Source organism: Drosophila busckii, chromosome 3R, assembly GCF_011750605.1.
Source record: "Drosophila busckii strain San Diego stock center, stock number 13000-0081.31 chromosome 3R, ASM1175060v1, whole genome shotgun sequence".
NCBI lineage: Eukaryota > Metazoa > Arthropoda > Insecta > Diptera > Drosophilidae > Drosophila > Drosophila busckii.
This window is the reverse complement of record NC_046607.1, coordinates 4728468-4752385: the sequence shown is the minus strand read 5'-3', so window position 1 is coordinate 4752385 and position 23918 is coordinate 4728468. Positions and strand designations below refer to the sequence as shown.

Sequence of the window (23918 nt, the reverse complement as noted above, 5' to 3'; positions counted from 1 at the left end):
GCTGATAACTTAATACTATACATTTAAGTATTATTATTTAGGTTATTACATGCTAGACTGCAATTTCTAATAAGCTTAAGCATTTACATTTAATTTTACTTTTTGCCCGACAACTGCTTGTACAATTTGGGTACATAGTCATCATACTGCGCCTGATAAAAGTTGCCTGCCACTGGATTGCCCAGCTTATACTTGGCTACGAATTTGGCTGTGCTAAACTTGGCGCGATGCTCGCTGCTTGTCTTGGGTATGCGCGGCTCATTGCATCTCAACTTGTCCGGCTGTTTGAAGACGAGAAACACATAGCGATGCAGGCCAGTGCCCTGCGGAGGGCCCGAGCCCACATATGCGCTAAGCACGTCGCCCTTCTCAAGCTGTGTGCCTGGCACATTGACCACCAGCCAATGATGCCACTCACGAAACTTGGGCTCCTTGCGACAGGGCGCATCCGGATCGGTTAACAAGATAGTATAAAGCGAAAAGGGCTCAGCCGTCCAAGACAGTGAAGGCGTAGATTTCACCTGTGTGGGCGTCAGCTCATTGCCGCTGTTCACCTCCAGGCCACCAGCATAGGTTACCTGCAAATTTGTGCAGCAGACAGCTGAGTGCAAACTGTGGTAACTGAGCGCCTACCTTGAGCATTTCAACTGGTGCCACTTGCAGTATGTCTGGTATAATCTTGTGCTTCATGAAGCACTCAGCGGGCGCACAGTCATCTGGCTTACTCGTTTGCATTGTGTGTTGGTGGAAATGAATTCAAAAACTCAAATACATTTGTAGCTCAGCAATGTTGTCAAAACTTAAATTCAAATGTGGCTTAGCTGAAATTGTTGCTTATCTATGCTGAAGTCATAAAATTTGTTTGCAGTGTAGCTTAGTCAACTGGCAATAAGCTAAGCATTTCGCTGGCTTTATCTTAATTTATTCATTTCTTTGGCAAGCGCTAAAAACCGGCCAAAAGATACACAGACTGTTATATAAATATATATTGATGATTGCCCAAATCGACAGCAACTACGTCTTGATTTCACCCGGCATGATGGCCTTGTGCAATGCTGGTACATCGCTGCTCCAGCTGCTCGTAAAGAAATTTCCTGCCAGCGGCACTTTTAGCTTATAGAGCTTGGCAAACTGTTTGGTGCTGAAGGCGGTGCGTCCCTGGTCACTATGATTGGGCACCTTATCAAAATCAAACATCATATGCTCCGACTGCTTGTACAGCAGCAAGACATAGCGATGCAATCCGCTTTTCTTTGGCGGCATGGCGCCCACATAGCTAGCACGTACATCGCCCATTTCCAGCTTTGAGCCTGGTATGTTGACCACCAGCCAGTGCAGAAACTCAGTGCGCTTGGGATGTTCTTTGTTGGGCCAGTCTGAATCAACCATTATGAGTGTATAGTAGTTATCCTTGCCCGCTATCCAGTTGACTGTGGGCTTATCACGCACCTGCATTGGCTGCAGCTCCACGCCGCGATCGGCGCGTATGTTGCCCGCATAGGTAACCTGTCAAAATTTAACTTAAGCAAACAACATAAACCTCTGTCTCCGCCTGCTTACATTGAGAAATTCTTGTGGTCCCATATCCAAGACATCTGGTATAACATCCAAGTGGCGCAGAAACTTGCTCACTTCGGTTTCTGAGTCTTCGGTGGCATGACCTGCTGCATAGCAGGCGAGACTTGCACACAGACTGAGCAGCCAAAATCTTTTGATACACATTGTGGCTTAAAGCATCCAACTGGCTTGCAGCTGGCTCAAGCTTTGGCTTAAATAGTTCGACATACAGACGCATAAGTAAGCAGGGCTGCAAAACCGGCTGTCTGGGTCTAGGTCTGGTGGCCAGTTTTGCCCCGTTGAGTGGCTGAAAAAACAGCTGTTGGCTTTCAAGTCATGGCTAAAACACTTTCAACTGATTGTGGACCTGTCTGACAATAGACTTTTATTGCATAATTTTCAATTAGCCTAGTTGCCCGTTAGCGCTGCTTTCAAATCGTTTTAGCGTGCGTCGACTCAATTTGTTCTCGTCAAGCTTGCGTGACGGGCGTGCTCCATTAGAACCAAGCAGCAAAACGCGTGCGAGCAGTAGGCAAAAGATGAATAAATGTAATAAAGTTTACAATCAGTTAGTAGCTCGTTTAGCTGATGAACTATTCCGGAAATTTGCATCACAGTTGTGAACATGCAAATTGAATTAGAATGTACGTATGTGAGGCACACGCTTTTAAATTAGAAGGTAAATGTTTCAAAAGCAATTTCTGTAGCAAAAAGTTGTAAGTTCTGCATGGGTGCTATTAAAATGAATTAAATCTCTATATATTCAGTTCCTTTTATTCATGTAGCTATTGTATGGAACTTTGTAATTGGATGCCATTTTGCTGAGTTAGAGCTTATCAATTGATGGATTGATATTTCACAGAAAGCTGTTTTGCTTGCTTACTCGTTTGTTTGCTTGCCACGCCAACTAAAAAGGGAATGAAACAGTCATATCAAAATAATTCCAAAGCTTCTATATTTGCAATTTTTATTAAGTTGCAACTCACGAGTCTAGCAAGGTGTGAAACTTTGCAATCAGAGAAGCCATTTTGGAAAGTTACAGCTTATCAAGGATTGCTATTTCGCAGAAAATTTTCTTGATGGTTCATTATTTTGTTCATAACATTGCTAAATCATTTTTTAGCACGTTAACATGTGCCTACTGTATCAAGTTAAAGGCCATTAATCATTGATGTCGTTAAAACAATTGTGTGAGAATTTGAAAAAGAAAGAGAGCTGAATTTTGTGGATGCTGCAGCTTAAAAGAAATTTATCATCAGTTTAAACAAACCACTTTGTTCATAAATAAATAAATTCAACTCAGAGAATAAAACAACGCGCTTACACAATTGACTTTCAATTTTTGCATTTTTAATAAATTAAATAAATATTTCAATTAAATAGCTTGATTTTTGGTCGATTTTCGCAGAGGTGCAAGCGAGAGCAACGTAAAGAGTGGGAGTGAAAGAGAGCTAAAGAGACTTCAAAGTTGTGTGGGAGGGAGAGCTTGAGAAGCGGCAAAGTATAGATAATGGCTAAAACTCGTGCGCTTAACCTTAACAACTAAATACAAATATATGGCCTAGGCTTAATCCGTTTCCATTTGGTCTGCTTAGTCAAAAGTACAGAGCGTACTTAGTCCTTGGTATGTACATGAACAGCGGCGGGGCGCTTGGCTTAAGAAGACGAGCTGTAGCTGCTGGAGCTGCCCGATGAGGAGCCCGAGGAGTGCGATGAGGAGCTGCTGGGATGGTACGAGCTGTAGGCGAGGTTCTGTGAGTCCCAACGCGCATATGGGCCACCGCTCATGGGCTCCCAGCTGCTGGGATCGTAAGAGGAGGCAGTGGTGCTGGGAACACCATATTCGGCAGCTGGCATGGGTGCGGGCATCATGGGGACCATGTTCATCTTCATGCCACCCAATTTCTGAATGAGATTGTAGATGAGGAAGCCCAGCACCAGCTTAATGGCAATCTTGGACAGAATCAGAGCCTTGGTGGCCTTCAGACTGACCAAGGCGAGCAATATGGGCATGACCACCTTCAGCTTGAACTTCATGAGCAGCAAGAGAGGCAGAAACAGTTTGTCCTTGTTCTTCTTCTCAGCACGTCCTAAAAAAAATAAGAAAAGCAATTAAAGTCGCAGCTTAGTTGGGCTTGGCTGGGACTGACGCACCTTCCTCCTTGGGCAGCTCCAGGTCAAAGCCACGATCAGCGCGATAGGTCATCACGGAGCTGGCAAAGAAGGTCTCGGGCAGTTGCACGCGCACCTCGTTGTTGCGCAGAATGCGTGCCACACGATCCAGAATAACCTTGTCGATGACATCAGCATCGAAGGCACGTCCACTGACCTCCTCCTCAACGTTGGCCACCGTGTCCAGATAGGTCAGCACCTTCTCCTGCAGACAATGCATGGCATTGGCATGGAAGCACTTATCCACAATCGTCGAGATGAGCTCATCCGAGCTGTGAATGCGTGGCGTCACCGCATTATCGATGGCCGCCCCCTGAACAGTCGCCGCCAGCAGCAAACAACCGAACGCGAGCAAGGACGTAAAACGGGATGCCATTATTATGGGATATGCACTTAATTCAAGCTACTATATTTATTTATACACTAGCTGAGCGCGTAGTGTTCACTGCGATGCCGTTGCGACGACAATGTTGATTAAACGTGCGAGTACCGACGATTTTATACTGCCGCTCCTCGGCTGGCGGTTGTCAAATTGAACTTGCGACTCCAAAGCGCATGCAGTGCAAGTAGATTTGTGTTTTTGTTTTTGGAGCGTACAAAATGGTTTTTTGGACAGCTGCGAATTGAGTGACGAAAGCCGAAAGCCCACAACTTCGTAGTGTCCAAAGTTTTTCACCAAACGCAACAGTTGCCATTGCTATCTGGGTTGCCTGGCGTCGGCCAAGCGAACAATTGGTATAAGCAGCTACGCTTGTCGCAAGCTTTCTCGCTTTCCATATTGATGTGGCACCCCCGCCAACATGCCCCGTTCGATCAAAGTTGCATTATCGATGGCCAATGAATATAACTTTTGTCGCACATTAGTATGCAGCTCCACAACTCTTACGCGACCACAAGAAAGCCAAGCCACAGCACACCCCAAGCTCAAACTCAAGCCCAAGTCCAAGCCCAAGTCCAAGCCAAAGCCCAAGCCCCCGAGCCCAACTGCAGGGCACGTACATTTTTCAGCGTATTGTGTCAAATTTTTGATACAAGAAATCAGTACGGAACTTGTCTACGCTTTGGTATTGGCCAATGATTTAAATTTTGGCCATTTGCTTGGTCAGCTCCGCAATGCGGAACTGTTAACAGCGATTTCAATAATCCACACACAATTTGTTTTTGTTTGTATCTGCGTATTACGGCATAGATTATTTTGACATACATATTTGGTTTTGACACGCTTTTGCCAGAGTTTGAAATGCCACCGACATAGCCAGGAAGTTCCATTAAGCGGTAAGGAAAGTGAAAAAAGTTTGGGCGCTTTAAAGCAAATAATTGCTGAGTAGGCGGTTTTATTTTTATACAATTTTCCATCATCAATTATAAAATGCTTTTGCATATGATTCTGCTAAATGAAAGTGATTATTCTCAATGACTGAGCAACGGCTCTTTGATATAAAAAATGAGCTGAGCGACAAGCAGAAGTCTTGGCCGAAGCCAGCATTTAACTTGGTGAGGCTATGAGCTCATAGCTACTGCTTAATGTACATGAAATATAAATATAAAATAATTCTTAAAAATCCAATCAACGACAACATCAAATGTGCAAACTTTTTGATTATTTTGTTATTTTCACTTGAATTCAACAGAAGCTAATGTAGCTTCAAGCATATATCAAGTATACGCCAAGTTGGCGGCTTGAAGCTAAAGTTTGCTGCAACTTCAATCAAAATACAAGTGGAAAAATAAGCGTAATTTTGCATGCCCCTTCAGACTATAACATAAGCTAAGGATATTTGCAACTTTGTACTTATTTGCATATCTGCAGACTTGAATATAGGTTGCCAAAGAGTAGCATACATTACATACAAATTGCGGCCAAATCATCTAACAATTACCTAACGTCAAGTGTGAATAATGCAACAGGTGTTGCCGTTGTGATTCAAGCTGTTTATCAATCGATAAAAGAAATTTTAAGCGTTATTTCACAAGGCCCATGCTCTGTACAAAAATCGTGCCAAAATATAAAGTGCCAAATGCACAATGCTATAAATTTCAAAGCCTGCGCTGCTGTGCATAGTGATTTACACATATGTAAGCAGTATTATTATGAAATCACAAAGGAAGAAGCTGGCTTGGCACTTTAAAGTGCGCGTCCGTCGGTCAATTAACTACTTGACTGCATTTGAAATGAAATTCAAATGCGTTCTTTTGTTAGAAGTTGAACAACTATTTTCTAATTTGTTTGCAGGCATTGCGTGCATGCAGCCAAGTGGATTCATATGGATAGAATTTCACTTGTGGCTGCTTCCAGCCACTGACACCCCCACAAAGAATGTTCAAAGACTTTCACTTTCACTCTGTGTGTGTGTGTGTGTGTGTGGGGGTGTGTAGGGACCGTTATTAACTTTCGCGCAAGTGAAAAAAAAGAAACTTATCAGTGGATTTTATGCGCAGTTTATCATTTTAATCGACTGTCCACAAAAGCAAATAATGACATTTGGACGCGCATTTGAGCGGAATATTTAATTAGATTGCGAGCTAAAGAATTTGAGGCGTTTAAATTTAGCCAATTAGGACAGCTCGAAAGCACGTGTTGGCTTATACATATTTGAAGTCAAGTGAAACTTGAGCCCAAGGTATGCAAAGCCCACTTGTTAGCCAGGAGAGCGCTTTCTGAGCTACAGCAAGCTAATTAAACGCCATTGAAGTGGTTTCATCAACGTGCCTGTGTGTGTGTGTTTGTGTGTGTGACTTCTAAGAATTAGCAACAATTAATTTGAGTTTAATCATTTTAATATGTTTGTTTATTTTTAGCGTACTCATTCGTACTTGTGCAATTCATTTAATTGGTTTCTTGTGCTTTTCTTTTTTTAATTTTCTTTTGTTGTTTTCAATAAATAATTAATAAATAGTTATTATATATAAATGTGCTATAAAATGCGCAGCGCCAGCTTCGCTTCCAATCGTGCGTCCACTTTCAGCCCCATCTGCTCTGGACCAAGCTCACAGAACACGCTTAACAATTAACAAATTGGTTTGTGCCTTGGCCTTGGCTATGGCTGCGGCTGTGGCGCGTTGATTGGATTTGGTTGCTGTGTTTTGTTTTGGAAAGCGGGTGTAGTGGGGGTAATGGGGGCTGGGGATTTATATTTATTTAGGCATAGGCCTGATAGGCCAAGTCATGCGCCATTTGCTGGGGCTGCTCCATAACGGGCGCGGGCACAGCGCCAATGCTGCGTCCATCCCAAGGTCCGTGGGCGGTGATGTGTGCAGTATGATGATGGTCATGGGCAAGCTTAAAGTGAAGCAAAGTAAAGCACGAAAATCGAATTAAAATATGATAAAACCCAAGTGGATGTAAACTCATGTAATATAGATTTTTGGCACACTCAGCAGTTGGAAGTGGTGTGATGCGTTATGAGGAGGGGAATTGTTGGGATTGGGCTTTGTGTGCTCGACTTACCCAGCGCACGTGACCTCTGGTAAGAAACTATACATACGTGTGACTGTGTCTATGTGTGTGTGCTTTGCATTAAAGTAAATGTTACAACTCTACCCGTCGCCCATTCCTCCTCCTCCTCTTCCTAACTCACAATAAACGCACTCTAATTACCACAGCCAGCGAATGCCTAAAAAACAAAGGGAAAGGGGGGCTAGTTTAATAAGTGCTTGGGTCTTACCTTTTTGCACAATTGGAAAATGGCCAAACCAACCGAGACTAGGAAGGAGAAGAAGCCCAGGCCGAGCGCATTGAATGCCTTGATCTTCAGAATGCCAATGGCCATGGGAATAACGGTAATGGCCTTCAACAGAATGAGCACCATAATGGGCATGGCCAGCTTGCGTAGGCGATGCTTCTTGCCTGTAAAGGAAACAAACAAATGTTTAGTAGTTGATACTATAGTGTTGCTGCTTTTGGAACCCACCCTTCTTGAAGATGTTGCCCTTCTTACCCCTGGCTTCGATATCGCTGTCATCGCTGTCTGCGTTCAGCTGCAAGTTCAAGCTCAGCTCGTCGTTGGCCAGATTGCGTGCCGAGACGGTGATCTTGGCATCGGCCACAGGCAACTGCATGCTCACATCATGTCCGCGGATATAGTTCTCAACGGCATCCAAGAAGCCATCGGCGCTGTTGGCGCGTGCCTCGCTAACCGCACTCGACTGCTGACCATTGGCACGCACTTCCAGGTCGGAAAGCTGCAACACAGCAGAGAGTGAGAGTGTGAGCATTGGATGCTGCTTTACATTTGCTTCGAGCTTACCTTGTAGCTATCTTGGCTCATCACATTGTCCACAAACCGCATGGCACGCTCTTTAATGCACGCCATGGAGTCTTGACCGCTGGCGCATTTGGTTTGCTCCTCGGCAATCAGACGCTGCAGCTGCTGTGTGCGGACGCCTGTGGCGCCATGTGCTGCCGCCAGCAAAGCTGCAACACCCACAACCAGCAGGAACAATTTAGCCATGTTTAAGTTTGCTTAAGACGCTGTGTTTCTGTTTTGTAGAGGGGGTTCGGACAACTCGCCTCAATGCTGGCACAAATGCGTTTAATAATCGTTTTTCTATTGTTCACGTTTTTTATACTGGCCAATGTTTTGGAGTTGAGCAACGAGCGACGCTCGGTTGGATTGCTGCGCTCGCTCGGCGGGCTGTCGGTCGGTCGGCGAAGCAAAAGCAAAAGCAAAAGCAAAAGCAATGGCGGAAGAAGACATAAATGAGGCAGACGCCGTAAGAGGCAGCGCCGGCGTTGCTTTTTGTTGCTGCTACTCAGGTGTACCACGTGTCGTATGCTTAATGCGGTTTTATTTCAAAAGCGTGCCAACGACGCATTGTGGGAGTGCGACGTTTCATTAGAGCGCCATTTCTTTTTGTCATTTGCATGCATTAGCTGGTTAGCTGGCTAGAATTTCTAAAGCCATTTCTCCCCCACTTGCTTGCTTGCCAGACATTTTGTAAAGAAAGTTGCAAGATGAGCTCGAGCTGCAGCTGCCCTTAAAGCGAAAGATCTTCATACCTAATTATAGAGATTGAGCCACAGACTATGTTAAACGCACACCGCTCGCTGTCTCTGTGCGTGCACTTGGCAAATGGAAATTCATAATTAATAATTAAAAGTCAAGCGCCAAGTCAGAGTGGGCAAGAAGTTAGGCAACACTTGAAGCGCCTACACATTGCACATGCAAATGCCGTAGAAAGTGCTAAATGAAAATGAAAGTGAAACGCTTGCAGTGCCAAAAGCATGCTCTGAATTATGAATTTGGCATATTGATTACGCAGCAAGCATGTACCCGAAATGTAATTGATATAAAAAAACATTAAGTGCTTTTTGTCAACAATTTTTTTTTTTTGGATATTGTTTTTGTTGGTGCTGCAAGCCAAGCCAAAGTTTCTCCCCAAGCGCGGGCGCTTCATTTGCAATTCTGTGCGCACTTTTTTACCACTGCCAACGAAATTGGAAAAGTTAACACTTTGTTGTTTTTTTTTTTTTTTATCAAATTGTTGCGTAGAAACGCTGGCGATGGATGCGTCGCCAAGTGCATGTCGTTTAATATAAATGAACTGCTTGTCAACGAACGCATATCATGCATGTGTGTGTGTGTGTTGGTCTGTATGTGTGAGTTGGGTACGCCATTTTGCATTGCTGCACGTGAGTGTGAACGACTTTCCCAACTGACAACGCGCCTGCAGTTGCTTGCTCGCCTGGCTGCGGTTCATACCGAAACAAAAATCAAACTATTTATTGTGTTGCCAATAAAAAAAAAAACAAACAAGCTTTCACCAAAACGTGGCAAGCGTTGCTTCTATTTACAACTGCCTCACTAATATTGAATCTGCAATTGAGATATCGCAACTGCAAGTTTTATTTTTTCCCTGCGCTCGGCTTAAATTTAAAAGTTTGCGGCAGCAGGTCTTGCTCTCAGCTTTAATTCACTTAAAAGTTTGTCGAGAAACCCTAATTAAGCAGCCAAGGGCACACACACAATGGCAATGTCAGCAAAAACTTTGCTCTTCGGGTCCTGTTGGGACACTGAGCTGTTGCCATTAACTTACAAATGCTTTCATTGTTTACTTTTTGTTGCAAAAATTATTTAATTCCGTTTGTTTCTTTTTTTTGGTTTTTGTGTTTGTTTTACTTTTTGTACAATGCAAATAAATAATAATAAATAAATAAATAAAAACAAAAGAAAACTAACTAACACGCTTAGCGCCGCTTCTGAGCCGCATAGGCCATGTCCTGTGCGTCCTGCGGCTCCTGCGAGGAGCGTGCCCAGGCATGCGGATCCCAGGCGGGCGCTGGATGCTCCAAGTGCTCAATGTGCTCAACGGGCAAGTCGACATGGTGATCAATATGATGATCCAGGTGATGGTCAATGTGATGTGGTGCAAAGTGCTCAATATGATGCGGCACGACATGCTCTATGTGGTGCGGCACCACATGCTCCACCTGATGCGGATAGTGCACAACTTCGTAATTGACAATCTTGGGCTTGGCAATCTTGAAAATGACCAGCGCACCCGACAACACCAGCGACAGCAAACCCAAAGTCATGGCCTTCCAGGTCTTGAGTGCGATTAAAGCCAAAGCCAGTGGCACCAGCACCGTCGTCTTAAGCTTCAAGCCCAGCAAAAAAGGCAGCACAGCCTTGCGTATCATGCCGCGACCTGTTGAGGCAACAACCTTAAATATCGTTGCTTTAAAGCAAACGCTCGCTTAAACTCACCCTCATTGGCAGCAGAAAGTGGCACTAGGCCGCCCTGGGTTAGTGGATTCTGCAGCAGGAAGTCGGGCACGAAAGCACGTGCCTCGGAGCTGCGGAAGTATTCAGGCGCTCGAATTCTCAGGGAGTGACTAGCCAAATAGCTGTCAATATTGTTGAACATACGCTGCTCCGGACTGAGCAAACGGGCGGAGTCAGCATCAGCCGCTGCCACCGGCAGTTGTTGTGTGGTGCGCACAATGGACAGACGGTCAGTGAGCTTCACTTCCGGTTGCTGCAGCGCGGCGTTGAACCATTGCAGTGCCTTCGGCCGCACACACGACACGCTCAGATCCTTGAGGCAGCCGTGATACATGTCCAGCGCCAATTGTGTTGCTGACTGCGGCAGCTGAGATTGCGTGGGCGCACTTTGAGCGGCGGCCAGCGCCGTCAGTGCGACAATAAGCCAATAGCACTGCATCCTTGCACTTTCGCTTACAATTGAAATGTGTCTCGAAGCAAATTCGTTGAAAATCCAAGCGTTGCGCACTCGCTGGCGACTCAGTGGGTTATGCAAATGCCGAGCGGGCAGCGCTTGATTTTTATACGTCGTTACTTTGTTAATTGAATTGCGTATGCATTGGACGCGCGGCAGTTTGCTTCTCTTTTCGTTTCGCTTTGCCACGCAGCTTTAGCGGCCACTGCGCCTCTGCTCTGCTCGTTGTTGTCAAAGTCATGGAAAGCGCAAGTTGCCGAGTTTCACCCGCACCAAAGCACTTTGGGCTGCGGCCTGAGCAGCTGCTGTCCCCTTTCAGATTCACGTACTGTTTGCGTTCTGGGATTTATGGCCATGCCTATGCCATGCCCCGGCTGCGGCTTAATCAGTCACTCAGTTGGTTCTAAGCTATATGTGCAGGCACGCAGCTAATGCCGCAGTTAATTGAAAGTTATTTTATGGCTTCTGCGTCCAGCGCCAACCACTGGAGCTACCAATCGGAGTGCGTGCCCGGCAACTTAATTAGCATACAAGTGGTCATATCTTTTGCTCTCTGACACAATGCATTACCAGCAAAGTCGCGCTGGTGTTAATGCCACTTGTAAAGCCCATCAAATGCACTTGCTGCCGTTGCTCATACGCCTAGGTTACCGGCCTACGTATTACGGATTTTCAACTTATTTTATTTAAACTCCTATGCACATTACAATTTTAAAGTCAGTGACATTGGCATGACTCTTGACAGGCAAAATTAAAGTAAATAACTAAGGGAGGCAACACAAGTCCACGCAGAGATAATTCCGCTCGACAAGACAAGTCGCTATTCTGCATTACTTAATTTACTCAACAAATACATTGCACCCAGCGTGAACTCTTAAATACAGAATTCTTGTTAAATGTTATATTATTAGCGCATTATGTAATACAGCATTTCGTTTAAATTTGCATTATTAAAAATCTCAAATAAGATTTATTTAATATTAAATATGTTAAATCGAAATTTAGGTGTAATATCTTTCACTGTTGCTTGCAAACAAAATAAAACTTTCTTTCAGCAAACGATTTATACGTTTTAATTTTTTAAGAGAGCATTATCACTTCTGCCTTATCCTATTTTGTTATCTGCAATAAATTACGATTACGCTGGCATTTCTTTCAGTTCTTCATTACATTTTGTTATGGGCTTCAGATAACGGAAATGTCAAGTTTGACCAAGCCCCAAACCCAACGCCAAGTGTATGGCTTATAGACACTGTGGGGGGTAATTGTAGGCGCGGCTTAGCTGGAATGGGTCCAACAATACTTTTACTACTTGGCTATTTAATGAGCCGCTAATTTGGCAATTGGTGTTTTGATGTCATTGCAGCAGCGCACAACCAAATTATTTTCATTGTGCTTTTATTTCCGCCTTCTTTTATGTTGTGTGTGTGTACATAATTTTCTTATTTTTCCAATGTTTTATTTCTGGCAGGTTCAAATCAAAAGTGAAAGCTTTGCGTGTTAATTTTTTCTTAGAATGCTACATATTTATTTATTATTATTACAGCTAGATTTTGTTTCCTTGGACGCACATCAAAGCAATTGCAGAAGGTTTTCTGCTAATAAATAAATTTATGCAAATGACATACTTTTTACTTGGTCCGTAGCTTGGCAGCATGCTGTGTCTGCAAGGCTCCTCAATTTATGCAAATATTTATGCTTATTATTGCGTATACGCACCGTTGCTGCTGCTGCTGCTGCTGCTGTTTATGACTAAAGTAAGCTGTGGGGCGCACATGATTAGCGCACAGATTTAGCAATCTTGCATTTTTCACAGTCAATTGATCAACATGCTGGCAATAAATTTTGTCGGCTTTTGACTCACAACAACGGGCGTTCCAATATTTGAGTAATTATACTGCAGGCTACAAAATTTAATCAACAATTTATTATTCATCAACTACATATGGTATGTGTACATGTGTATATATAGTTAATAATTTGACATGCGACCATGACTGTTTGCGTTTAAATTAATAAAAATCCTGATTTCATTTTATGTTACAATGTTTGCTTGCACGGCATAAAATAAAATCGATTTGCAATGCAATAAATTTGTAACGATTACCAACAAAATCAGAATGAGTATTAATGTAGCAATACGTGGGCGTCACTTTAAATTACATTCGATGCTTAAATTATACAAATAAATAAATAAATAATGCTTTTAACAATTAAATTACGCCTAAAGTTTACATATTCGCATATTCACAGTTTCGATTTAACAAGTAAATGTTGACTTAATAATTGCTGGAACTCAATGCCGCTCATAAGAGAGAGAAAAAGAGAGCCCTCAATTGGCTGGCATATTGCACTGCGGATAGAGGCTCTGGCAATCCTTTTGATCCTGTCCATCTCGTGCTGCTTGAATGAGTCGATAGAAGCGACGCACTGCCTCATTGGCATGCGTCACGGGCTCCAGTTCGCTGGTATCTCTGCAATAAAACCAAATTTAATTAACTGGCTCATTCAAAAAACTGCAAACAATGCATGATGCTGGCTGCTAACTTCGCAGCTAATTAACTTGGCCTATTGAAACTAAAGTTATCTATGTGTATGCATTAAAGCGGCTATAACTCAATTTCACGTTGCCTTTGTGTACGTGGCGGGCAAAACAAACGCCTCGAGCCCACAGGCTGGCTACAGTTTTTCTTATTTTCGGGGGCTTTGATGCCGCCGTGCCATGTCTGCCCTTCTTAACTATTTCGACAAAATTGGCCCAGAGCCTGGCTAATGGTGCTCGAGCTGCTGCTAATGGAGCCTTTCAAGTGGACTCTAATGCCAGACGTTAGTGGGCGTGAATTAGCAGGCATAAATTTGAAATACATGGCAGCAAGTTAGCTCTTCTGTATATTTATGTCTCAATTTCAAGATGCGTATGACGTCACTAGTTACATTCGATGAAATTCGACATACAATTGTCACAGCTTAGGTTATTGCTGTATTGACAAGACAAAAAAAACAATTTGTTGCTTCGCTATGAAAACAAATGGATAACAAGCCTATTTTAGCCATAGCATTGTGGTAGGACTTAAAATCTCGCCGGCAGCTATTTCAAATATTAATTTAATAGAGCTAGCGAATAGCTGCTGTGGTGCTAAGCTCTTATTGAATATTAAATGAATGAGAATGTGTTTGCTTGCTTGCTTAATTAATTGAATTGTCTGCCAGTGTGACTTTATCTAGTGGCAAGGCAACCAAGAAAGCGACCAAGTGTTGTTCTATTGTCAAAGTTAATACCACAAAAGCTCGTTCTACGGCTTTAAAACTTAACACTCCCACTCCCCAACCGGCGACAGCAACAACGACAAATTTAATTAATTCCAGTCGGCATGCCAGAATTGTGACTATTGTGTTGAGCTCAACCAGGCTGCAGCATTGATAAGGCCCATTCAATTAATGATGTGTCATTAACATAAGCAGGAGACGCAACGGAACGGTGGCACGCCCCTGGGAGTATGCAACAATGTTGTGTGGCTGGCATGTCAACAAACTTATGAAAATATCTGACAAATGCTGTGGCGTTCATTGTGCGTGCCGCTTACACTTAATTGAACAAAGAAACTAGCACAACAATGTCAAAGATAAATTCCCCAACGCTCCAGTGATTTGCAGCTGTTGTCGTTGGGGAGTTGCTCTGACCGCTCAGCATTTAGTGTGGGTGCAACAAGTTGACGCGCTGTTTACACTTGGCTGCCCAAGTGCAGTTCAATTAGTTGACAATGTGACAAATGACCTAAACCTGCCCAGTTGTGTTAACAAAAGGCAATCTCAAACACACTGCGGCACTTTCTTCTTCTTCATGCTTCAAGGCCCAAACTGCATTGAGTCAAAGCGCTCGACACGTGACAAGTTTTTTTTTTTTTTTTTGACACTGCCTCACATTTTAATTTGGCATATGCCCGCAAACTATGAGAGCATAAAAAATAGTCAAATGCATTTGCCACACGCCGCTCTGACAGTTATGGGCCATTAAGTCAAGCTAAGCTATGCATAACAATAACTGCATTTATATATAGCTATTTATCTACTTACCGACTCAGCTCGGCTGATATGAAGTTGCTGTGCGGACTGTAGGTGGCCGGATCCTTGTACATGCTGCAAACGATGCGCTCCTTGCATAAATCATTCTTAACGCCTAGCTGTTCAATAATCTTATCGATTTTCAGCAATATGGGGCTATAGAACGGATCATAGTTGAGTGGATACAGCGGCTGGCAAGGGTGAAGAAGTGAATTAAATTAGAGGCGGCTCAGCTGTTTAGCTAATTTGGCATGCAAACCTGTCCGTCCTGTACAAATGGCTGATGCTCCAAGATGTGCTGCTGCTGCTGGATTAATCGCTGCTCGGCCTGTATGCGTATGGCTTCCTTTAGTTGAGCGGCCAGCTCGGGCTGTAAATGAAATGATTGAGTGACGGATTAGTTTGCAATTTATAGCAACTTATAAGTAATTTCAAGTTTAATTATACGCTCAACTCCAAGAGACTACTTTTGAATTTTTGCGCTAGCCCGTTGGCCCGCTTTCCCAACAGCAAGCAAGCCTGGCCTGGGTCAGCAGCTATCGCTGTCATTCTGAGTGTTGCAGCTGACCCGCTGGGAAGCTTGAACTGGCTGTGTGCTCATTTAATTAACACTAGCTGGCGGCAAAAGGTATTTTGCAATTTTACAGCCAGTGCGTTGTAAAAGGCAAAGTGCATTTTAATTATGGCTATGGCTAACACCGAGCTCCAGTGCTTGGCCCACATGCACGCCAAGGCCCTGTGCACTTGAAAGTGAAAATCGCCCAGAGCGCAGAGCGCAGCGCTCAACTGGCCAACGGCAAGTTGTATGCAAACAGACGGGTCTGGAGCTTAATAGCTGTCTTACTTGAACGCGACACTGCAATTTGCAAACACTAAACATTGTTGAGCAAACATTAGTTTAAGTAAGAAGGGAAAACGCATTTGCTGTTGTCTAGACAACAAATAACGTAAAGTGAAATTGCGGCTGTTTGGCCTGCTTCGTTTTGTAGGCGCAATTATGAACAATGACTTGACAACTTCGACAGCACACGTGCGTTATTAAAGCCTTGACTAAAGCTAGAACATAAGCGTATACTTAATGGGCATGAGTACGCACCGATAATTGTGATTCTTGCTGCTGCTGCGGCTGCGGCTGCTGTTGCTGTGGATGATTGCGCGCTGGCTCGTACTGAGCCGCAATTTGTGCGGCAGCTGTGAGTCCTGGGCTCAGATTCTGTCTCGGAGGAGCGGCAGCGTACGCCGGATGCTGTTGCGTAAATGCTGGCCTCGAGCTATAAATATGTTACGACAAGGTCAGAGACACAGTCACACAAATAAATACAGGTTCATTACGAATTCACAAATTAAAGATCAAGTTACAAGTGTTCTTATTAAATGTTGTTAGTGATTTTTGTTAAAGCAAGCAAGCATGCGTGTATGTGTGTGTGTGTGTGTGCGTTTGTAGGCGTGGCTGTGTGCTGACTACCTTTGTTTGTCCAGATTCTGTAATTTATGTAAACTGTGACTAGAGACATGCACTGGGTGTTGTTGTTGTTGTTGTTGTTGCTGTTGCTTGTGTTGCGCTGCTGTGGGTGGTCTTTGTTGTTGTGTGGCTGGCCAGCGTTGCTGCTGCTGCTGCTGCTGGTGTTGCTGCTGAAGCTGTTGTAATTGCTTTTGTGTCGTTCCCAAACCCCAGGCATGCAACTCATTAGCATCGTTTGTTGTGTGAGGTTTAAAGTAATGCGCGTTCTCTTCAACTTGTGCAACGCGATTTATATCGCCTATATATCTATTAAGTAATGTGATGAAGATTCAATGCAAATGTGATGTGAAGACAGAGACAGAGAGATGCAGGCAACATGTAAAGCAAACACTTAATAAACACTTGAAGCAACTTACTCAGAGCCCAGGCCGGGTCCGCTGTTCTCCCACGCGCCCTCGAAGTGCTCATGTCCGGGTCCTGGACCGTAACTTTCGTGCACGGGCGCGCCATGCAAGTACGCCGACGGATGTCCTTTTGGCGGATGCGTATATATGATTTCCGGCACCGAATTGTGCTGCTGCTCGCTGCTATGCCAAGGCGGCACCACCTAAATAATAGAGGCGTAAAGTTAATAAGCAACGTCTTAATGAATTTTCCTCAGGCACAGGCACAGGCACACACTTCTGCTGTGGCGGCTACTTAAGACCTATTTATAGCTCTAAACTCAGACAGCGGCAGACGCAGACTCAGACTCAGCGAGTGCTTTTGAGTCTTGTTGATTGTGACGAAGTTCATTGACCGTAAAATAGACCTATATAAATAATAAATACGCAAGTAAAGCGGTTGCCAAGCCATCTACCTATCAAACCAATAACAAGTCGGCTGACGTTTGAAAAATGCTTTACTCGACTTTGCTTTTATTTATAAAATGCTTTATCCATTATCTACGATTTGAGGTGGCGGCACACACGTGTGTCACAGGGACACAACTTTTAATGGCGCTGAGATAAGCGCGTACTTAGCTGCTAACGTGGCTTTAACAAAATATGGCTCATGTGCTCATGTTAACGCAAAGTGCGTGAAAATTATATAATTTGTAGCTGATTCGAAGAATCAAAGCTTGAGCAGCAGCAGTGATTGAACTTTGAGCCTAAAACAATAACTGTTAATTTAATCAAGTTATTTTGGGCTTGTTTGACTCGCTGGCCCCATTTCGAATGTTGACCCAAAATAAAAATCAAACTTGTATATGCACACCAACGGGATTCTCCAACAGTCTGCCCTATATATACATGCGTATATTAAATTAAGAAAAGGTTAGCTTCGGCACCAGCTGCAGTCTGTTTATCTATTACAATTATCTCAGCTTAGGCTTATAGGCAAAGCCCTGGCAATGCGTCAAGTCAACAACAACTTTTGCGTATTCGCAAGTGGATTACTGTCATAAATACGCATGTGTTTATTGTTTAGTATATATATGTATATATATATATTCAGCCTGAGCTGGCATTAAGCATTTCATTTCTGTTTATGATTGCAGGCATTTGTGTCTGATTAAATTGCTATGCATTGCCATGGAATTTTAGTCTTTAAGCTAGTTCAATTAGGATTTTTATGCGTAACACATACGCCCTGTGGTTTTCTACATTTTTAATTGCCTCATAACAAATATGCGCGGATGCTGCGCGAGCTGCGAGCGTAATGAATACCAATATGCCAATACAAAAGCCACAAAAAGATGGGTGTGTTTCTATGTGTGTGTGACATAAATAACAGACATAAAAGCTACAAACAAAAGACTGAGACTGAGACCGAGAGAGAAAAAAAGAAATTCAGCCTCTTCAAAATTAATGAAATTCTGCTTAGCTGACATTTGACGCAAAACACAACAGAAAATTAAATGCGTGCGGGCACAAATGTAACAAATATATTTGTTTCTGTTGTATGCGTCTCTACGTACCGTATGATGATGATTGATTAAATGATGATGATGATGGTATTTGGTGCCGTGGTAGGACTGCTGGTAGTAGGAGCAGAGCTTAAAGAGATGCGATAACGCTGGGAAGAGGAACAGCAGGAACTTCAGCAGCAGCTTTTTGGCCGCACCAACTCCAATGACAATTGGCAGCAACCAGAATAACTTGATTTTGATGATCTTTATGATGAGCACCAAAGCAATGAATGACAGCAGCAATTTGTTGCGCAGGAATTTTTCTATAAAGCAAGCGAAAGTAGTAGTTGATTATTGGATTTCATTTGCATTTACATTTCCACTTCCAATGCAGCAGAAACTGAAAGCGGATTAAGGCCGCAGCGAATCCAGTTGCTGCGTTTGCATGTGAAAATTATCGTGCCACTTACGTATTTTTTTCTTTATCATAGTGCCTGCCAGACGAGCCTCGACAAGCTGCTTGGGTATGAGCTCCAGTTTGGCAATGACACCATTGCCTTCAATTGAACGCGGCGATATGCGAAATGTGGCGCCGTTGAACACAATCTCGGGCAAATCAACTTCCACATCGTGTGTCAATGCAAATTTAATTGACTTCCCATAAAGTGCATTTGTCACTTCCTCGATGGGCGTTTCCGGCTGGTCAGCTGAAAAGCATTGGAAAAGTGAAATGTTATAAAATTTTGTTAGCGCAGCATTAGATTTTAATATATTTGGGAACATTTCAAAAGGTTGCGTTGCTCTTAAATATGCATAGTGGCTTTTATATGATTTGACGATGATTGGGCGGCGTTATTTAAAATTCAATGTACACATTTGAATTAAATAATCATAAAATATAAATATTTTTTGAATTTTAAACGCATTTTCCTTCAATTAAAATTGCCGGAACGTTTTCGTGTAAGAAACACTGATGCTTAAGATTCGAAAGCTCGTGATGAAATCAAAATTAATAAATTCATATGACCGAAATACTTATTGAACTTATAAATATGTATACATATATTTTAATACAAATTGTAATATAAAAATAACTGTTTAATATTTTATATCAGAAACTGTCAAATTTACAACACTGCTACGTACTTTTTGTTGAATATTTCTTGTTTTCTTTTGCATATATAAAAATACGTAAAAATCAAAATTAAGACGCCGCAAGTGAAAGTTGCTGCTAACGCGTACGTGCCAAGCAAAAAGGTAAACAAAACGCATGCAAAGAAAGAATCGAATGCGGACCGCTCGACGGTCGCAGACGGCGAAAGATGTGAAAAATGAAAACCGATCACGCCAGCGAAAAGCCACAAAGCATCAAACGAAAGTGAAATGAAATGAAGAAAGGCCCTTGGCTTACGTAAGTTCATTTAATTGCTAGATTACTCACCTGAACGTGCCTGTGCCACTGTGGGCAGCTCAGCGGGTTCCCCCTCCGGATCCAGCTCGTATTGCACTTGATTCTTGTAGAACTTGAGACGTTGTGTGATGTTGACGTCTCGCTGCTCGAGTGCGTCACTTAGGTAGCTGTAGACATTCTTTTGAAAGCAGGACATGTCTGGCTGGTTGTAGCACTCACGCACAATGCCATCCCAGAGCTCGTTGCCGCTGGAGAAACGCCGGGCCAGGCGCAAGAGCACTGAGTCGCTTTTTTTGCTGCTCGCGCTCTGTGTGGCATTCATTGCAATTGGCTGCCAGTCATCGAGGGACGACATTGGTGTCGTTGTCTTGGCAGAAGGTGTTGTTGCATCCGTTTCAATTGCATTGCACATGGTCAGCGTGGCCAGCGCAACGGCCAATGCTGACCAGAGCAGCAGCCGGTTCTTTGTAAAGTTGAAGTGGCTTGTCATGCTGTGGCGCCTGCTTTTGAGATTTCTATTAGGCGCTGTGGAGGATGTGCTGCTGCTGCTGCTGCACTGGCTCTCACTTTGTAGCCAATTATGGTCGCTGTAGTGTTTTCTGTGCACTGCTGTTGACTTTTGCATTTTCAACGCTTTCCAGCTGACAATTTGCAGCAAATAATAGCAGACAATTAGTTGGTCAAGCGATCAAGATCAATTGCCCTTTTGGTTGCGCTTGAGCAAACATTAACTGGGCTAACCGCTAGGCACTCAGCACTACAGACAATGCCCAACTATTGAAAACCAGATTAACACGTAAACACAGTTTCAATTTTCAATTGACTATTAGTTTTTTTTTCTGTTGTAGGTATTGCTAAATTTCACAAATTCTTTTGACAGTGCGTGGCATGCGCTAGTTTTGCTTTCTTTTTGCTTTTGCAATTTCGCTGCTGCATTTAGCACGTTTTCTATTTACTCTCTGGCCAAAATAGCGACAGAGACACAGACGCAGACAGAGAGACAAGGCGAGGCGGGCCTTGTAGCGCTCACCTGCAATTACTTCATTCGCACACACCTACGGTCTAACGGCTTAGCGCGCGGTATTTTTAGTTTTTATTTCTTTCGTATTTTAGCTTGATCCACTGCTACTCGCTGAGTATGCAAATCAATTGACGTGAGCTCTGCTTATGACATGCGCATGCGTGCGCGTCTGACCGACAACTGACGAGGAAGCCTCAGTGTCGTTGGTTAAGATCATGGCCCCGGACTCAGCTCGCGCTCTCTCTCGATCAGTTGGCTCGCTCTTGGCTCTCGGCTCTTCGGCTTTTTTCCCATTAACATTCACACACGTTGAGCTGTGAGTTGGAGCCGCGGTACTTGTTTCCGAGATTCTTTAACTGTTGTCGTCGGCCTCAGTGCTGTTGCTGTAGTTGTTGTTATGGTTTTTACTGCCTGTTGTCTGAAAGTTGTTTAGCCGCTCTGACTTTGTTTGTTTACATTTTCCAGTTAGTTGCGATGGTTGCTGCTGCGGCTGCTGCTGCAATTTAGTCTGCACTTTGCTTATGCACTCCGCTCTGCTCTGCACTTTTCGCGGCTCTTTAAAATTCTGCGCAAACGAGTTTCGTTGCTCTTGCTGTAAAAGACAAGGTTCGTTTCTGAATTAAGCGTATTTAATAGGCCACACTATGCAGTTGGCTGGCTGGCTTAACTGGCTAAGTGAAAATTGCCGTCAGAGTTAATCAGAAGTAAACAGAAAGTGCCAAGTTAATAAATTGCTTAGGGCGTATGCTTGGCTGTCTAGCACTTTTTTTTCTGTTTTTAAGATAGATATGTCAGTTGAAAATCAATTACGCACACAACTGCAAATGTCGTAAACAGCTTACGCTTATTACTTTTAATGAGACAGCGAGCTGTTGCATGTGGGTAACGAACGCAGTGTTATCAACAACGACATGTGTTTCATATGTCATGTTATGATTATGAGTGCTTTATTATTATGTCTTTTCGTATTAAACACATTCTTTGAAACAACCGTTGCGGCGGCTTATGTAAGCCGTATTGAAGTAGCCATTAAGCATTTTAACAATTGTCATCAAAAAGTAACTAACGACAAAAGCAAACAAGTTCCGAGTTACCAGCGGCCAGCAGAACCCACAACGCTAGACATTACGTATGTCTAGGTATGAAGTAAGTGGGTTTTGACTTGGATTATGTTAAAGCCAGACAGTTAATGGCCGGCGGGTCAACAGAGCGTTTAGATGTTGAACGATGATGATATAACTAGAACACTTTGTAGCTGCATGATCAGCAGATTTGAGCATTTTGCTCTTATATAAGCTACACTAGTTAATGCAAAATGTTCAACAATTTTAAATTGCGCTGCTTTCACTGCTGGACTGCTTAGCTGATCATCGCTGGGCTATAAATGATTTAATTACGCATCTGTCGCTCTTAATGGCACTTGAACAAACGGCCAAAGTGCCGCAGCAGATGCGTACGCGACTGCACGCCAGATTTAATTTGGTAACAAGCTTTCGCTGTTCAAGATTTTATTGCATTTTTATGTGGATTTGTGTGGCGGCGTGAAAAGTTTACAGAATCTCGCTCGACCGTCAGACAATTTTGTTTTACAAGCGCATTATGTAAAAGATTGAAATTTTTGTATCAAATGTGCGAGACAAGTTGGCAACTTTCAGTTTCAGCGCTAGTCAAAATGTATCTAATAGATTGCTAATTTCACTCTATGCGTGTTAGTCAATCTGTCTATTTAGCTATCTCTATGTGTGTGTGTGTGTGTTTGTGGCGATTTGTAAGCTGATCGCGTCTAGCGTGCAAATATTTTTATAATTTATAACAAAGTCGTTGCTGTTTGCCGTTTGCTATTTGCCATTTCTTGGTTTTTTGTTTGTGCCTGCGCTTAGAGAAATCTAAAGTAAATTCACTTTCGTTGCGGTTAACCAACCCGACTTACTAATGGCTTATTAAGCCCCAAATACGCGCAGTAGATTGGATTCGTTTCATGTGCAAGGGAGTGCAACGCATTAAATGCTATTAAACTATACAACTATAGCTTTATTGTTGCTGCTCACTGCCAAATATAAAATTTAACGGCTTCAACGTAAACGTAAACGTGCTTAATAAATTGACAATAAAAATCCCACTGATTTTACACAATTTTAATTGTTTTTTTTCGCGTGCATAAATCTCCCAACTGTTTTTTTTAGCTTAAAATGATTTTTTTCGTTGAACGAATTTTGTAACAAGGACGCTTTAAATTTAGCTACAATTTATGCAAATGAACGTTGTAACTTTTGCCAGCCTTGTCAAGCTGAAATAAATGTTTGTAGCGCGGCTTAGTGTGGGGTTCAACATTATTTATAGAACGTTCTGTGTGCAGCCACAAAATATGTTTATATATACAAGAATTTATGCCTGTCATGATAGCCAGGTAGAAGACGGCTTACAAGTCCAGCTAATTGGCATTCTAATGTGTGCGCCGTTGTCAGTAGCTCGGTCTGAGTATCTGAGCCAGCTGCTCTTGTGTATTAGAGCGTACTGAGATTCTCATCTAGCATGCGCTAATAACTCAAGCGCAGAGCAAATAACAAAATACTTTTGGGCACACTTTGTATATGTTTATGTTAATGCTAAGAACAGCAACAAAAATTTCACTTTTAGTTGCACACACAAAATTCGTGCTAAAGAGAAATGCAACTGCCGGCAAACTGGTTTGCTTCGTTGATAAGCGAAATGGCCATGGATGCTGCCTTGACTGGCTATAAAGCTCGTCATCAGCCAGCCAGCCAGTTGGTCAACTGTTCAACTGTGTGGCCAATCAGGCAGTTGGCAATGAAATTGGGTCAAATATTTGCATGCAGTTGCAATCAATTGTTTGGTTATGAGTTTACCTTCAATTAAAGCGAAAAGCTCGACAAATTGACTCGCGGCTGTTAACCAGCCTATGCCACTAATTGCGTTAGACACTCACACAAAGAAACACAAACACACACACACACACACATACACACACACACACACTTAATTAACGCATTATTCTGGCGCGCACTTTTGTTGATACCTGAAGTCTAATTAGCAGTAGCTGTAGCTATAGCTGCCTTAATAGTTACTTTCGCCTGTTTGTATAACAAAGCTTACATATTTCAAATTAAGAATTAATCTTGTCAAGTAACAACTGCTGTGACCG

General features: G+C 43.0%; 6 protein-coding genes across 9 annotated transcripts; all 6 read right to left on the bottom strand.

Annotated features, from left to right (window-relative positions):
- Positions 1 to 41: 41 nt before the first annotated feature.
- On the bottom strand, positions 42 to 820 carry LOC108602063 (protein D3). The gene is made up of 2 exons (XM_017990083.2): positions 634 to 820; positions 42 to 578 (listed from the first exon to the last, which is right to left on the bottom strand). The coding sequence occupies exons 1-2, from the start codon at positions 733 to 735 to the stop codon at positions 96 to 98; spliced, it is 585 nt and encodes a 194-aa protein (XP_017845572.1). The 5' UTR covers positions 736 to 820; the 3' UTR covers positions 42 to 95.
- Positions 821 to 876: 56 nt separating this feature from the next.
- Positions 877 to 1750, bottom strand: LOC108602062 (putative odorant-binding protein A5). The gene is made up of 2 exons (XM_017990082.2): positions 1561 to 1750; positions 877 to 1506 (listed from the first exon to the last, which is right to left on the bottom strand). Exons 1-2 carry the CDS (start codon positions 1720 to 1722, stop codon positions 1015 to 1017), a joined length of 654 nt encoding a protein of 217 aa, XP_017845571.1. The 5' UTR covers positions 1723 to 1750; the 3' UTR covers positions 877 to 1014.
- Positions 1751 to 2975: 1225 nt separating this feature from the next.
- On the bottom strand, positions 2976 to 4105 carry LOC108602485. Its single transcript, XM_017990608.1, has 2 exons — positions 3712 to 4105; positions 2976 to 3647 (listed from the first exon to the last, which is right to left on the bottom strand). Exons 1-2 carry the CDS (start codon positions 4103 to 4105, stop codon positions 3214 to 3216), a joined length of 828 nt encoding a protein of 275 aa, XP_017846097.1. The 3' UTR covers positions 2976 to 3213.
- Positions 4106 to 6868: 2763 nt separating this feature from the next.
- Positions 6869 to 8180, bottom strand: LOC108602486. 2 transcript variants are annotated; one of them, XM_017990609.1, is made up of 4 exons: positions 7977 to 8180; positions 7641 to 7911; positions 7395 to 7576; positions 6869 to 7009 (listed from the first exon to the last, which is right to left on the bottom strand). In XM_017990609.1, exons 1-4 carry the CDS (start codon positions 8178 to 8180, stop codon positions 6869 to 6871), a joined length of 798 nt encoding a protein of 265 aa, XP_017846098.1. The 2 variants fall into 2 exon arrangements, with proteins under 2 accessions (XP_017846098.1, XP_017846099.1); XM_017990610.1 differs by having other exon boundaries at positions 7668 to 7911.
- Positions 8181 to 9916: 1736 nt separating this feature from the next.
- Positions 9917 to 10912, bottom strand: LOC108601456. The gene is made up of 2 exons (XM_017989353.1): positions 10437 to 10912; positions 9917 to 10377 (listed from the first exon to the last, which is right to left on the bottom strand). Exons 1-2 carry the CDS (start codon positions 10891 to 10893, stop codon positions 9917 to 9919), a joined length of 918 nt encoding a protein of 305 aa, XP_017844842.1. The 5' UTR covers positions 10894 to 10912.
- Positions 10913 to 12849: 1937 nt separating this feature from the next.
- LOC108603894 lies at positions 12850 to 23918 on the bottom strand. 3 transcript variants are annotated; one of them, XM_017993068.1, is made up of 10 exons: positions 23870 to 23918; positions 19765 to 21347; positions 18794 to 19030; positions 18393 to 18646; positions 16849 to 17039; positions 16436 to 16738; positions 16067 to 16241; positions 15230 to 15340; positions 14983 to 15161; positions 12850 to 13382 (listed from the first exon to the last, which is right to left on the bottom strand). In XM_017993068.1, the coding sequence occupies exons 2-10, from the start codon at positions 20357 to 20359 to the stop codon at positions 13241 to 13243; spliced, it is 2187 nt and encodes a 728-aa protein (XP_017848557.1). In that variant the 5' UTR covers positions 20360 to 21347; positions 23870 to 23918; the 3' UTR covers positions 12850 to 13240. The 3 variants fall into 3 exon arrangements, with proteins under 3 accessions (XP_017848557.1, XP_017848558.1, XP_017848559.1); XM_017993069.1 differs by lacking the exon at positions 16436 to 16738 and having other exon boundaries at positions 23870 to 23911; XM_017993070.1 differs by lacking the exons at positions 12850 to 13382; positions 14983 to 15161; positions 16067 to 16241; positions 16436 to 16738 and having other exon boundaries at positions 15236 to 15340.

What these genes read in the sequence shown, in the direction of transcription:
- LOC108602063 (XM_017990083.2), bottom strand. Translation starts at nt 735, where the DNA reads ATGCAAACGAGTAAGCCAGATGACTGTGCGCCCGCTGAGTGCTTCATG. An exon ending in CACCAGTTGAAATGCTCAAG is followed by an intron (nt 579 to 633) that starts GTAGGCGCTCAG and finishes ACAAATTTGCAG; the next exon opens with GTAACCTATGCTGGTGGCCT.
- LOC108602062 (XM_017990082.2), bottom strand. Translation starts at nt 1,722, where the DNA reads ATGTGTATCAAAAGATTTTGGCTGCTCAGTCTGTGTGCAAGTCTCGCC. An exon ending in GACCACAAGAATTTCTCAAT is followed by an intron (nt 1,507 to 1,560) that starts GTAAGCAGGCGG and finishes AAATTTTGACAG; the next exon opens with GTTACCTATGCGGGCAACAT.
- LOC108602485 (XM_017990608.1), bottom strand. Translation starts at nt 4,105, where the DNA reads ATGGCATCCCGTTTTACGTCCTTGCTCGCGTTCGGTTGTTTGCTGCTG. An exon ending in GGAGCTGCCCAAGGAGGAAG is followed by an intron (nt 3,648 to 3,711) that starts GTGCGTCAGTCC and finishes TATTTTTTTTAG; the next exon opens with GACGTGCTGAGAAGAAGAAC.
- LOC108602486 (XM_017990609.1), bottom strand. Translation starts at nt 8,180, where the DNA reads ATGGCTAAATTGTTCCTGCTGGTTGTGGGTGTTGCAGCTTTGCTGGCG. An exon ending in TGAGCCAAGATAGCTACAAG is followed by an intron (nt 7,912 to 7,976) that starts GTAAGCTCGAAG and finishes GCTGTGTTGCAG; the next exon opens with CTTTCCGACCTGGAAGTGCG. An exon ending in TTTTCCAATTGTGCAAAAAG is followed by an intron (nt 7,010 to 7,394) that starts GTAAGACCCAAG and finishes CTTCACTTTAAG; the next exon opens with CTTGCCCATGACCATCATCA.
- LOC108601456 (XM_017989353.1), bottom strand. Translation starts at nt 10,893, where the DNA reads ATGCAGTGCTATTGGCTTATTGTCGCACTGACGGCGCTGGCCGCCGCT. An exon ending in ACTTTCTGCTGCCAATGAGG is followed by an intron (nt 10,378 to 10,436) that starts GTGAGTTTAAGC and finishes TTGCCTCAACAG; the next exon opens with GTCGCGGCATGATACGCAAG.
- LOC108603894 (XM_017993068.1), bottom strand. Translation starts at nt 20,359, where the DNA reads ATGCAAAAGTCAACAGCAGTGCACAGAAAACACTACAGCGACCATAAT. An exon ending in TATGATAAAGAAAAAAATAC is followed by an intron (nt 18,647 to 18,793) that starts GTAAGTGGCACG and finishes CTTGCTTTATAG; the next exon opens with AAAAATTCCTGCGCAACAAA. An exon ending in TAATCAATCATCATCATACG is followed by an intron (nt 17,040 to 18,392) that starts GTACGTAGAGAC and finishes TCTATTATTTAG; the next exon opens with GTGGTGCCGCCTTGGCATAG.